Below are 14,815 nucleotides of genomic sequence, written 5' to 3'. Positions count from 1 at the left end.
TTCTTTTCAAAGATGCACTTGTAGAATTCTCTCAGGACAGGTTTGTTTATATTTGTAAAGAATATAGTCCTTGGGAAATTCAAGAGGTAGTTAATTTAATTCAGAAGGATGTCTCATTCTCTCAAATGGTACTTATTAAGTCCTGGAAGAGGAATTTTTAAGCTGCTCTCAACTTGCATGTCTTTTTGTAACTGTTAAGATGGATTTAAATTTGATTTCCCAAAGGATATAAAGTAACACTTAAAAAAATACCTTAACATTAAATCAAAATGGGTACCTGCCACAGAAGATTCATTTGAGACCACCAAACATCTGGATCTTTGAAAGAAAAACTGTCTAAAATCAAAACAGGAGCACAGTATGTGTACTTATCCCTCTGCTTAATATTTCATTGAGATCTATTCACTCTAATATGATTAATTTGTTCATCAAAGGCACATGGAGAAGGAAAAAGGAACCAACTTTAACAAGAAATTGCTTCCTTGAGTTATACAGTTCTTACAAAGCAAATGAACAAGACAACCCAAATTTAATGTATACATATATTTCCAAAAAATATATAAAATTACCTCTCAATGGTTGCCACAATAGTGATTGTCCTTTGAGTGTGTATGTCTCAAATGATTTAACTTCTACTTATTAAACTTTGACAAATGGAAAACTGAATTGGAATTCAAAATTCCCTCGAATTGTTTTAATCAGATCAAAATTGTGAAAGTTGATTTTTGTTTAAAAGGACATTTATTCCTAGAGCCAGCTCCATCAGGTAACATTGTGTACCTAATTTGCACTGTCAAATCTGGTGGACCTTTTCAGAATATTCCTCAGGAAAGAAATACAATTTCAAAGAGAAATATTCAGCTGTGTTTTGGACTTATGCCATATAACTCAGTAATTGACATATCTAGTACATTTTATAATTGACATGTCTAGTATATTTTATAAACATGGATTTCAAGACACATTAATGAGTATAATAATTCTTAAAGGTATTAGAAAATATTTAAGTCAAGAACATTGTTTAGCAAATAATGCCTTTAATTTCTTTGGACAATTTAAATCATCAGAGAGATATTCTACTTCTAAAAGTTAAAATGAATATTAACCGATAGACTTGTTGCTCTATCAGTTAGATTATGAATTGTTACTCATATCCACTGTATATGATTAGGAATTATGGAAACTTTACCATAAAAATTATTTTAGAGTTGATAGCAGTAACTGGTATACTTAACCCAAATTATTCTTATTTATAATTGTATTTGCTTAACCTTATAAACTTTGAATATTAAAGTAGTGCTGTACTATTTTGGGGATGCAAAAATGAGTAAAATAGGTCTTTACCCTCAAAGAAACTTTAAGAAAAAATAACAATCTTTTAAGCTTATCTATGCACAAAAATCAGTTAAATTATTATATAATATACACTTGTTTGAATTTTAAATAATACTGTCACTTATATTTGAATATATTTTTGTGGGTCTCTAAAAGCTTTTGCAGCATGTAATCTTCTGCCATTTCTGAGGGTACCATGGAAATATGATAGATAGAATTAGACATATAGAGTAGTAAAATGATTTCCTAGAGCCATAATGTAAAATAATCTGTAACCTTAGGATTTTTCACAAGCTTAATAACACCAACAGTAGAAATTACTCATTGCATATTATGCTTTCACGTATGCATTGACTTTTTCAGAACCATATCAGGTTTGGACCTTAATAAAATGCAAGGTCAGCAGATCTGAGTTTAAGTTCTGAATCCATATCAGGCTGGTCATTTGACCTTGAACAACTCTCTTCTGACTATCTGAGCCTTAATTTTCTCACATGTAAAAGGAGTAATAATACCTAGCTTACCTATTTCGTGGAATTTTAATGATGATCCAAAAGAAAATATATGTGGATACATTTTACAAACCTGAGAAGAATTTTATAAATGTGATATTTGGATTTTCAATGGTTGGTATGGCCTTTAAATTGTATATATTTTTCTTTTAATTTTGATAAATATTTTCATCACAAGGAAGATATTATGTGTCCATATGCTTTTTTACAACAAATGGAATACATGTAGGGACTGATATTTAGTATGTATTGTTTGAAATACTTGTTTCATCCTGACTTCTGTTTTAAATTTTCATTAGAACATGTGAGTGTTTTATGTTTGACTCAGCAGAGTTATAACTGGAAGACTCTCTGGCTTCATAAGCTTTTCTACTTCCAGTGAGACTCTAAGTAAGAGCAGAAAGTGGAAACTGTTACCCATTGGCTGTTCATTGTACAAATCTTTTGCTTTTTGTCGTCTTTGAAATTTATATCTTTTTTATGCCCAGGGCTAATGTGACAAGGTCAAATGGTATTAAGTTTTCACTAATGTCCTTTGTCTTTCTGGTTTGAATTTTCTTGGAAAAAATATACACAGAATGTCAGTTGGTTTTTTTTTTTTTAAGGGATCCACTAGTATGTTTCTAGCATTCTAATGACTAGTCATAAAGGTGAATGAATAGCTAATTTTCTTGATTAAAATTTCAAAAATAGAGAATGGGCATGATTCTAAAGGAATGGTTATCTGAAAAGATAAACTTTTAATTTTAACAAAATATTTGTTTAAACCAAAATTTGTTTAGTTGGACTTATTTTTGCAAAGGAAAATATCATTGATTTTTCATATTTTTTTGTTAGGTCATTTGTAGGTTTACAGCAAAATGATGCAGAAAGTGCAGAGTTCCCATGTACACCTCCTCACATGCCCAATTTTCCCTGTTAGTAACGTTTTGTAACACTGTGGTATCTTTGTTGCAATTGATGACATTATAATTATGCTATTAACTATAGCTCATAGTTTATCTAAGGGTTCACTCCTGAGTTGTACTATTCTATTTTTTTTTTTCTGGAAACTGTGTATAACCTAAAATTTCCCATTTTATCCACTTTCATATATAGAATTCAGTGGTGTTGACTATATACATTCACAATTTGTGCCTTCATTAGCATCATCCATTGTCAAAAATTTCCATTAGTCCAAACGGAAACTCCATAACAGACATTAATTCTCCATTCCCCACCCAGCCCTTGGTAACCTATATTCTAGTTTCTGACTATGAATTTGCATATTCTGCTTATTTCATATAAGTGAGATTATACAATATTTATCTTTTGTGTCTGGCTTATTTCACTCAACATGATATCTTCACTAAATATGGGTTCATCCATGTTGTAGCATACATCAGAACTTAATCCTTTTTACAGCTAAATAATATTCCATTGCACCTATCCATTTTGTTTATCCATTCATGTTTGATGGACTTGAGTTGCTTCCATCTTTGAATAATGCTGCTATGAACATACCAGATGTAAATATTTACCCGAGTCCTGCTTTTCAGTTCTTTTGTGTATATGTCTATAGGTGGGATTGCTTGATTATATTGTAGTTCTACATTTAACTTATTTACTTAAATTTTTTTTTATTTCTTTAGCTTTAATTTTTACATAATTTCAGATTTATAAAAAATTGCAAAAATAGTACCAAAGAATTCCCGTAAGCCCTTCAACCAGATTCCCCAAATGTTAGCATCTTATATAACCACAGCATGATTATCAACAAGGAATTAATATTGATACAATACTATTATCTAACCTATAGATCTTATTCAGATTTTGTCAGTTGACCCACTAATGTCTTTTTTTTCTGGTCCAGGATACATCAAAGATCACACATTGCATTTAGTGGTCATGTCTGTCATTGATTTTTAATTTTAGACTTTATTGGTTATTTTCATGTGATGTCTCCATGTAACCCATAAATCACCATATAACTTATTGGCTTAAAAATGTGAGATATTCTGAAAAGGAGATAAACTGTACTCTGAAGGCTGTAATGTATCACTGTTAATCTTTCAGATTCCTTTCAGGAGAAATGCAAAGTTTGGTATTAGAAATATATTAAAGTTACAACAGAGATAAGAATTTTCTCATCACTAAACACATTTATTAGAATTATATTTTCACTTGAGGAGTTTACAATTATTACTTGTAATCATGATCCGGAACATGCTTGAGTAGGAAATGTCATAAAATTAGGACTTAAACTCACTAATTATGTACCAACAAATTTCAAATTTTCTTTCTTTTACTTTTCATTCCTTCTCTTCCCTCCTTCCTCCTCTCCTTCCCTTTCTCTCTTCCTTCCTTTTTTTCTCTCCTCTGTTCTTTTCTTTTCTCTTCTCTTCTTTCTCATCTCTCCTTTTGAGTGTCCAGGTGATATTTCAGTAAATTTTACTATTAAGAAGTGTATGTAAAAATAATGAAGAACTAAAAACTTAATGACCACTATTTTATTCTTTTTTTTTTTTTCTTGTATTACCTTGGTTTTGTTTTCCCTGGAAACTCTTTGAAAGAAATGGTACTGTATAGATTGAATACGAATAGTTGTATTGTACTTAGGATTGGCTACATTTAGAGGGGGCTCTTCTTCCAACCTTATTATTTAGTCTTTTTGTTTGTTTGTTTGTGTTTTTCATCTGTGGTATCTTCTGTCTCTCTGCTAATGCAGAACAGGACAGTAGAAGAGAGGAGTCAAGGTCAATACAAGGGTTAGTTTTGTGCCAAACCCTGAGGCTTCCAGTCATAATGTTTCTCTCAAGGATACTGACAGTATAATGTTAGTTTGTTAAAAGTGGCATGGAGATGGTAGAAATAAAGAAAAAATTAACTCTGCTAGGATAACTGAAGGAACAGTATAAAATGCAAGAACACAAAAGAAAGGGAGATAAATGATTACCTTTTATTTATTTATTTATTTATTTATTTATTTATTTATTTAATTTATTTTTGAATTAAAGTTAGCCCTTTAGCTCACACATATTTTGAATAGATACGGAGTTTCAGCATTCACAGAGAGGATTACTTCAGAAGACTTTTGTAATTGTGATAAGAATATATTGTATGCAAAGCAATTTTTGCCTTGTTTAAAGATTCAGCTCTTCTGGTTTAATTTTAATTTCCAAATAGCTAGGGTAATGTGATAGTATATTACTAATAAGGATAGACTTGTCTTAGAAGTTGGAAATGCACGTCAAACTAAAGTTAATTTTCCCTTTAAAGCTTTTGTTTACAATTATTGAATATTTTGAATATCATACTTCTTACTTGAATATGGGTTCCTAGTGACAATTTATAACTTAGTAAGTGATAGAAACTTAAAAATATTAGGGAATTCCATTATTATTAGAATTTTGATATGTATGTATTACTTTTAAGAATATAAATGTTAAATTCTGATATATTTCTGCCTAAATTAAGTCCATACATTGTTGTAAAACATTTATATTATGTTCTTTGGAGTCATTGTTTATATATTGAACATATTTCAAATTTAGAAATAAGTATTATTTTGAGTACTTAACAATACTTAATAGTACTTTCAATATAGTAAGGAAAACATTTTAAATTAAAAACAAATAAACAGACTAGTGTCCCTGATCAGTTATTCTGTTGAAAAGTAAAAATAAGTGATTTTAGATTTTTACCTAAAAGGCTTAGGTTGTCTGGTTGAGCCAGGAAAAAAATAAAGTATAATATAAACTCTCAGTAAATATGGCCTTTTACAAATAGTGTCAACAACAAACTCCACTAATTTTTATTTAAATGAGAGATACACATCAAAGTCTGTAACCTTTGTGATTGAAATTAGTGATTCCATGATAATTTCTTTTTGAGAATGAGTAGAAATCTTCCGTTATATAATAAATATTTTTGTATAACAACTGCATTTTTAATAAATACCATTAATAAATATTAGTATTGTTATATTGTTAGAGTAATAATATTAAGGAAATTCCAATTTTAAAATTTTAAGAATTCTATTTTTTTTTTTTTTTTTTTTTTCAGTTTGACAGAAATTATACCCCTTTTTCATTTTGTTTCTTTGGAAAAACTGGATGTCAGCAACAATTGTCTTTCTGGTAAGTTTGGAATACTATATAATTGTTTTTTTAAATAACAGGCTTTTGAATTTCTATTCCATATATGGTCAGTAGTAGTTTTAAATCTATACATGTGTCAATAGCATTTATGAAATAATACATTCATACAATAAGGTTTGCTGAAATAAATTGGATTAAAAGTTTTCTTTCCTTGTGTTGATATACCTGTGAGGAATCTGTCCCTCAGAGCTCCTGTCCAACCTGACACACCTAGTCTTGCTTGGTCCTGGGTCTTATTATACTCTCTTTCTACTCTTTTCCAGAAATTGAAAGCACCAAAACTGCCCAACCACCAATGATTCTAAAAGGTTCAGTTTTGTGGTTTGGGACTTTTGTAGCCAACAGTAAAAGACGGGCAAGCATCCTCCGAGAATCTGGCCCCACAGCCCTCCTTTAAGAACTCAATCATTACTTTGCACTTGCTGGTACATGGGTGTGGTACATTTAATTTCTAGATTGAGTTTCACTAAGCCATCTTTGTCTCTAACTTCCATGCTTTCTATTAGCCATACTGAAGATCTCATTCATGAAATCTGCAGCAGAATTATCAGAACTCTGTGTCTATTTAAAATTCCATGAGGATGATAAAGGCAGTTGACCAGAGCTGGGCCTTGGAGCCTAAGGGGTGAACTAGAGTGGGGTGTATTTGGAAGGAAAAAAACTTCCTTTCCACTTTTAAAATCTTATTTCCATTTCTTTCTGGTAGACATGGGCTAAAGTCATAGTTATATTTTTATTTGAAATTAGTATATATTTTACTTGCTAAATAAATAGCCTATGAAGATGTGTAAACAAACTTGTCTAATTCATTGAATCCTAACAGGTACAGCATAGATACCTATTTAAAAAGTACATCTATTGCATTAAAGAATGAATTGACTTAGTTCACTAAAAATAGTTTCTTCACTCTCAAAATTTCGCCTCACAGAAGCAACCACAGTCTTGAATTCATCACCATAGATTGACTTTACCTGTTCTACATGTTTATATTAATGGTATAAAACAGTATGTTCTCTTTGCGTCTCACTTTCTTTGTTCAGTATTCATGTAAGATTCCTCCATGTTGTTTAGATCATAGCTAATTCCCTTTTATTGCTGAAGAGTAATCCATTGTATGAATATATTGCCATTGTTTATCCATACTCCAGTTGATGGATATTTAGATTGTTTGCAGTTTGGCTCAACTGTGAATATAAAGTTCCTATAAAAATTCTTCTAAAAATCTTTTTGAAGACATGTATTCTAGTTTGCTAATGCTGCTGGAATGCAAAACACCAGAGATGGACTGGCTTTTATAAAAAGGGGTTTATTTGGTTACACAATTACAGTCTTAAGGCCATAAAGTGTCCAAGGTAATGCATCAGCAATCGGGTACCTTCACTGGAGGATGGCCAATGGTGTCCGGAAAATCTCTGTTAGCTGGGAAGGCATGTGGCTGGTGTCTGCTCCAAAATTCTGGTTTCAAAATGACTTCCTCCCAGGACATTCCTCTCTAGGCTGCAGTTCCTCAAATATCACTCTTAGTTGCACTTGGGGTATTTGTCCTCTCTCAGCTTCTCCAGAGCAAAAGTCTGCTTTCAACAGCCATCTTCAAACTGTCTCTCATCTGTAGCTCCTGTGCTTTCTTCAAAGTGTCCCTCTTGGCTGTAGCTCCTCTTTAAAATGTCACTCACAGCTGCACTGAGTTCCCTCTGTCTGTCAGCTCATTTATATGGCTCCAGTGACTCAATTTAGACCCACCTGCATAGGAGGAGCAACACCTCCATGGAAATTATGCAATCAGAGTCATCACCCACAGCTGGGTGGGGCACATTCCAAAGAAACACTCAAAGAATTACAATCTAATCAACACTGATAATGTCTGCCCACACAAGATTACATCAAAGTTAATGGCGTTTGGGGGACACAATACATTCGAACTGGCACAGCATGCATTTTCATTTCTCTTGCATAAGTGCATAAGAGTGTAATTGCTTGGTAAAGTAGAAGTTTGTATAGCTTTCTGAGAAACTGACAAATTGTTTTCCAAGGTAGTTGTAACATTTTGCACCCTCAACAGCAATGTATGAGAGTTACAGTTGCTCCATTCTAGAGGAGGTGTGGTATATCCTTGTGGTATCTCATTGTGGATTTAATTTGCATTTCCCAGATGAACAATAATGTTGAACATCTTTATATGTGCTTATTGGTGATTTGTGTACCTACCTTTGTAATGTCTGTTAAAGTGTTTCCCCTCTTAAAAATTTGGTTATTTGCCCTTTTCTTATTGATTTGTGGAAGTTCTTTAAATAGTCTGGATGGAATCCTTTGTCAGATACGTTTTGAAAATAATTTTCTCCCATCTTCTATATTGTTACCATTTTCTTAATGGTGTCTTTAGATAAGCAGAAGTTTTAAATTTTATTGAAGACCAATTTCTCAAAAATATTTTATAGTTGTTGCTAGGTGTGTCCTTTCTAACAAACACATTGCTACCCTCAGAATGTGAAGATATTTTCCTATACTCTCATCTAGAAGTTTTATATTCTTACCTATTCATTTAGGTCTATGATCTATCTTGAATTAATTTTTATGTCTGCTGTGAGATAGGGGTTGGGTTCATTTTTTTTTTCCCATTGCCTAGCCACTTGTTCTGGCATCATTTGTTGAACAGCCTTTTTCCACTAATGAATTACTTTGGTATTGTCAAAAATCAATTGATTGCTTAAGTATTGGTCCCGACCCTGGTATTTAATTTTGTTTTTTTGCAATGACCTTGTCTGGTTTTCATATCAGGGTTATGCTGGCTTCAGAAAATTAGTTGGGAAGTGTTCTCTATTTTCTGGAAGAGTTTACATGAGATTGACATTAACTCTTCATTAAATGTCTGAGAGAATTCCTCTCTAAAACCATTGTGGCCTGGAGTTTTCTTTGTGGGAAAGTTTCAAATTCTATATTCCATTTTTAAGCAGTTATAAGGCTATTGAGATTTTCTATTTCATCTTTAGACTGCATTTTCAAGCAATTTGTCCATTTCGTCTGTATTATCCAATTAGGTTACTTGTAATATTCCTTTATTATCATTTGAATGTTTTAAAGAGCTGTCATGGTGTCCTCTTTTTCATTCCTTATATTGGTAATTTGTGTACTTTCTCTCTCTCTCTCTGGATCAAGCTTGTTAGGTCTCTATAAATTTTATTAATCATTTCAAAGAGCCACATTTTGGCTTTGTTGTTTTTCTCTATTTTTTGTCTATTTTCTATTTTATTGCTTTCTGCCTTTAATATTTGTTTCCTTTTATTTACTTTAATTTGCTCATCTTTTTCCAGCTTCTTTTGGTATAAACATGGATAATTGATTTTTAAAACTTTCTTATTTTCATATAAGCATTTTAAATCTCCCTCTAAGCACTGCTTTATTTGCATTCCACAAGTTTGTTATGTTGTATTTTCATTATCATTTATTTCAAAATATATCCTAAATTCTATTGGGATTTCTTCTTTTATCCATGGCTTGTTTAGCAGTGTCTTGTTATTTTTTTGTTTTGTGTTTTCTGGCAGGCAGTTAAATTATAGGTGGATACTTTTGTTTCTTTCAGACTTAGCTTCATTTTCTGTTAGGACAGGTCATTTTGATTTTCAGCTCTAAAAGCATGCCCCCACTCCATGTCATGGCCTTCACTCCTAATGCATAGCCTTTCTGGATTGTAGCTGAGTCTCTGAGATGCTCAATTCGTCCTAACACTGGCTGAGCTGCATTACAATGTCTTTCACTGCTGCATGACATTTTTATCATTCAGCGATTAGCGCTACAGCAGGTAATCTCTGCTCAGTTTTGAACAGTCCTGCCTTTGTACAGCTCAGCACTTGTTGGAAAACTCATGTTTAATCCTTACTCAGACTTCTCCTCCCCTCCCCCACAGCTTCTTCTCAATTCTTTTCCCCAGAAATTCCAGTTGCTTTAGTACCCTAGAGTTCTATCTTTGCCTCCTTATCTGAGCAAAACAGCTGCTTTGCTTAAGCTCCACCTTACTGTTTTACAGTAGCAAAGTGCCCTCAGGCAGAAAACCAGTGTTATTACAGAGTAATTGTGGGACTCACCTTATATATTTCCCTTCTCTCAAAGTCAGTCTTGCACTGCCAGATATTCAGTGCTTGAAGCCTATTACCCAGTTTTTTTGGTTGTTTTCTGTGAAAGGGCAGTTAAAGTATAAATTACTCTGTTATCTATCCTAGATTGACCTATATTTTTTCCTTTTGAAAGTATAATATATCCAGTAATTCTATTTAGGTATATGTTCAGTTTTACCACTTATCCTTTAGATTTTACTTGAGATTGTGTGCTTAGAATCTTCCCAAAATGTTTTAAGGTCTTTATATACTTGATCTCAATTAATCTGCACCTATGGGTAAGATATGAACTTGAATCTTAGAGCAGTTATACAATTTTCGTAAGTTCGCATAGTTGCTAAATGTTAGAAACAGATGTTTTTTAGTACAGAGCCTGTGTTCTTAACTGAATGTAATTGCCTTTAAAAACCAGAGAGTATTCTGCAGAAGAATTGATTATTTGTATTTTTTTCTTTAATAGCTAAGCAATTAATAAAATGGTCATTGACTTATAATTTTTTTTCCTTATCTGTGATACCTTTGATAATTGTTTACTTTCTGTAGATCTTACAAGTACCATAAGATGCTTTGACGCATGCTATGCTATCCGTGAATTGTCTCTCACTGGAAACCCACTTCTTCAAGAAATAAATTGGAGGTAAAAAAAAAAAAAAAAAAAACCAACCAAGCAAACAAAAAAATCACATTGTTGCATACCATGTACATCCTTTATTATAGTTGTAGAAAGCATAATTTGATGAAACTTGTTGTACATATACTGATTTATTGGGAAAAGTTAATAATTGCATTTTATTAAAAATCATAAAGTTGGTAAAATAGTTTAAAAAATCTATAGCCTATAATAATTTTCTTTTACTTGTATGGAGTTTTATGATTTTGAAATTATAATTGTGATTCAGACCACTAACTATATGACAAGTTCAGTATGATGTTAATTTTGGAATTGCATATACAGAAAAGACATTTCCTGAGGATTACTCTTTGTGAGTCATCTGAAACACATAGCTTGCTACATAAAATCATTTCCTTTCTGGAAGTAATTTTGTTTTGTTTGTTTTCTTGAAAGAGAAAGTTGTTTCTGTTAAAAATTATATATTATAAGCATGTGTGAATTCAGCCTGTCTGAAAAAATGAAGTACCTAGATTTAAAACAAAAAAATAAATAAATTTTGTAAATATTTATGAATATTCTTCTTAGAAAAAAGATTCTGTAATCCAACGCTTTCATATTATGCTAACACCATTTTCCCCAAACTGACCAGCATCCTATTTTATAATCAAGTTTTTGAGATAATTTATACAAAATAAACTTCATCAATTTGAAGTGAATAATGTGTTGAGTTTTGATAAAATATACAGCTTTGTAAAAACCATTACAATCAAGATATTGAACATTTCTATCAGCTCAAAATATTACCTCATATTCCCTAGCAGGCAGTTGCCACCCTAGTACTTAAAAAAAAAAAAAAAAAAAAAATATGGCTTGCATAGTTTCTATCAGGAAGTCTATTGACTTTCTTACCATTCTTTCTCTGTCTTTAGATGCATTTAAGATATTCACTTTATCTCTTTACTCTGTTTAGGGTGTACTGAATCTCTTGGATATGAGGATTTACAGTTTTCGTAAAATTTGGAAAAAATTTGACAATTATTTTTTCAAATGTCTTTCTGCCTCCTTTCTACTAATCTAAAACTCCAGTTACACCAATATTAGAACACTTTGTATCATAAAAAAAAGTTACTGTTGCTCTGTTTCTTTATTACTTTTTTTTCTGTCTGTGCTTCATCCTGAATAGTTTCTATTTATGACTTGAAATTCTCTGATATTTTCTTCTTAAGTATCTAATCTGCTGTTAACCCCATCCAGAGTATTTTTCATTTGAGATTTTGTGATTTTCATCTCTACAAGCTTCATCATATTTTTTAAACTTTTTAATTTCTTTCCTAATTATGGTTGTGTTTCCCTGAACCTTCTTGAACATATGGAAAGTATTTATAATAACTCTTTTTATGTTCTTGTCTGCTAATTTCATCATCTATCATTTCTGGGTCTATTCCTATTGATTGTGTGTGCGTGTGTGTGTGTGTGTGTGTGCGTGTGTTCCAATGTGGGTCATATTTCCCTGCCTCTTTGCATGTCTGGTAAATTTTATTGTATTCTGTACATTTTTAAGTTTACATTGTTGATTGCTTCAATTTATTATATTCCTTTAAATAGCAACTTTTCTGTTCTGGTGCCACAGCCAAGTTTCTTGGAATTAGTTGTGTCCTTTCCAGGCTTGCTTTTAAGCGCCATTGAGGAAGTTCCAGAGAAACATTTATACTAGTTAATTTAGCCTATTATGGTACTGACTTTCTGAGTATTCACCCCAATGCCTCTTACATTATGTGCCCCTTCAACTTTGTCTGCTGGGAACTATTACCAGCTCTAGGTGGGATCCTGGAACTGTTGTGCCTTTTGTTTTCCTCTGGTTCTTTCTTCTGGCCTCAGGTGGTTTTCTATCACACATGCTGTAATACATCACAGAATATTGGACAAATTTGCACATATCCACTTGGAAATTTTCTAGTATTGATGATGGTTCTGGCCTAAACTCTTGTTTTATTTTATGCCTAGCAGCATACATTTTGTGAGATGATTTAATATGATTTATAGTACATTTGGCATTTTGTATCTTGCCAAGGTACATCAAGAAAGAGCAAGCCAAGAATGCCCAAGACTGGTAGCCTAATTTAGCAAGATAAATTTGACAACAGGCTAGGTTTAGGGAAAGGGAAACATTTACTAAAATTCAGGTAGGAAAGTCTATCTCAGCCTCCGGATCCTCAGAGTTTGGATCAAGTCAGCAAGTCTTATCAAGTTGATCAGGCAGTGAGAATACAACACTTGTGAACAAAATGTAGATAGCATTTTCATACCAAGTCCAACGGGGAGCATCAACTGAAAACCTGCTAGAAATACAAATTCTTGAACACCATCCAGACTTTCTGAAACAGATACCTAGAAGGGGTGCCTAGTAAACTCTGTTATAAGTCCTTTGGGTGCTTCTGATACACACTAAAATCTGGGAATCTGTTTTCAAACAAGGGCTCCTGGTCCTGGCCCATCCTGTGTGAACCTGGGCAAGTAACTTCACTTTCCTGTGTCTCTGAATCCTCAACTGTAAAATGAGGATAATATTAGTACTTATCTCCTGAGTGCTTGTGATAATTTAATAGTATAATACACATAATCGGGTTTAGAACAATTCCGGGTACATGGTAAGCACACATACATACACATATATTGTTACATTACCAGGCTAACCAGACTATGTATGGATTCTTAATTAATCACCAAGTATTTAGTGGACTTCTACACTGTGTAGCCACTGTCCTAACCTGTTGGACATTATAAGGAGGAATTCAATATCACCCATAATATCAAGATATTTTTATTATCTTCTTAGGGATATACAACATATGCACTAAAATGATAACCATGAAAAATAATAATGACAGCAAGTACTAATACATTTACTTTGTGCCCAGCATTTACCATGCCCTCCTTCAATCCTTGCAGTGAGATAGGCATAGTATCTCCATTTTATGGTTGAGGAAACTGAGTCTCCAAAAGGTTAAATAACTTGCCATAGGTCACACAAATAACCCATGCAGTCTGGCTCCAAAACCTGTACTCTTAACTCTTAATACTAGATGTTAATACCTAATAAAATATGTGTCAGATGATTGTCGTAGGCAACATGTATGTTTTAGAAATTTGGAGAAATCACCTTAATTTAATGTGGCAGGAGAACTGCCATCACTGAAGAAGTGGACTTTGAGTTAAATCTTGAAAGTTTGCTAATAAGATTTAATGTCAAATTAAAGGAAAAAAAAAATAGCACTTCTGATAGAAGAAATATCCAAGAAAAAACATGGAGGGAATGTGAGAAGGCACTGTTACAAGGCCGGTCTATTCAGGTGTAAAACAGTTATACTGCAAAATACCATTAGAAAATAACAAGAAATCAAGTTCTTACACTTAATAGTTTGTGAGAGAATGGACTGAGTACTTGATGAGTTGGGTTCTTTAAGTGCCATTCCAAGTTTTACAGAGGTATTCACTGAAGCTTAACTACTGTGTGATTTGCCCAGTTATGATGCAAGTAAGGGGCAGAGATGGGATTTGAGTTATAAAGCCTGTGGTTTAAGACTAAGCTCTACTTCTTCACATGATGTATTACTGCCAGATTGTAAAGGGCTGTGTATGCTAGAAGAAAGTTGTTCTCCTTTATTCTGTGGTCACTGAGAAGGACTATTGTATAGTGAAATGTGTACAGACCTTGAGAGTAAGCTTTACTAGCTGTTTGGCCTTATGTTTGGCCAATCTATAAAATTAGTATTATAATAATAGTACCTAACAAGTGGCCAAATAATACCTGACAATATATGACCAAATTAGGAGCTATTGGAGGGTTCAGTCACTTTAATTAGTAGGTGCAGTCCTAAATTGTACAGATACTTCTAGTAAGTATAGATACTTACTTCAAAGAAAATATTTTATATATATTTATGTAAACTCAATTCCTTCACTTTTTTAAATGGAGAAACAAGGATTCAGATATTAATCATCATATCTTAGATGAGAAATGTCTTCATGTATAGTTTTTTCAAAATGTAAAAATGTCTAAAAGATGATTTCTCCAAAATTCTAACTTACAGAGCTTGCCAGAGTTGG

General features: G+C 32.4%; 1 protein-coding gene across 4 annotated transcripts in view; it reads left to right on the top strand.

The window, feature by feature from the left end:
- The window catches only part of LRRIQ1 (leucine rich repeats and IQ motif containing 1), a 250,333-nt gene that overhangs the window by 82,382 nt on the left and 153,136 nt on the right, over positions 1–14,815 (top strand). For all 4 annotated transcript variants that reach the window (XM_037847784.1, XM_037847783.1, XM_037847782.1 and 1 more), the window contains exons 13-14: positions 5,892–5,965; positions 10,639–10,732. In XM_037847784.1, the coding sequence (XP_037703712.1) occupies positions 5,892–5,965; positions 10,639–10,732 (168 nt within the window). The remainder of the gene's footprint in view (positions 1–5,891; positions 5,966–10,638; positions 10,733–14,815) is intronic.

The sequence above is a fragment of the Choloepus didactylus genome, chromosome 8 (genome assembly GCF_015220235.1).
Source record: "Choloepus didactylus isolate mChoDid1 chromosome 8, mChoDid1.pri, whole genome shotgun sequence".
NCBI classification, from domain to species: domain Eukaryota; kingdom Metazoa; phylum Chordata; class Mammalia; order Pilosa; family Megalonychidae; genus Choloepus; species Choloepus didactylus.
The sequence above is the reverse complement of the archived record's forward strand: the minus strand, read 5'-3'. Positions and strand labels throughout refer to the sequence as shown.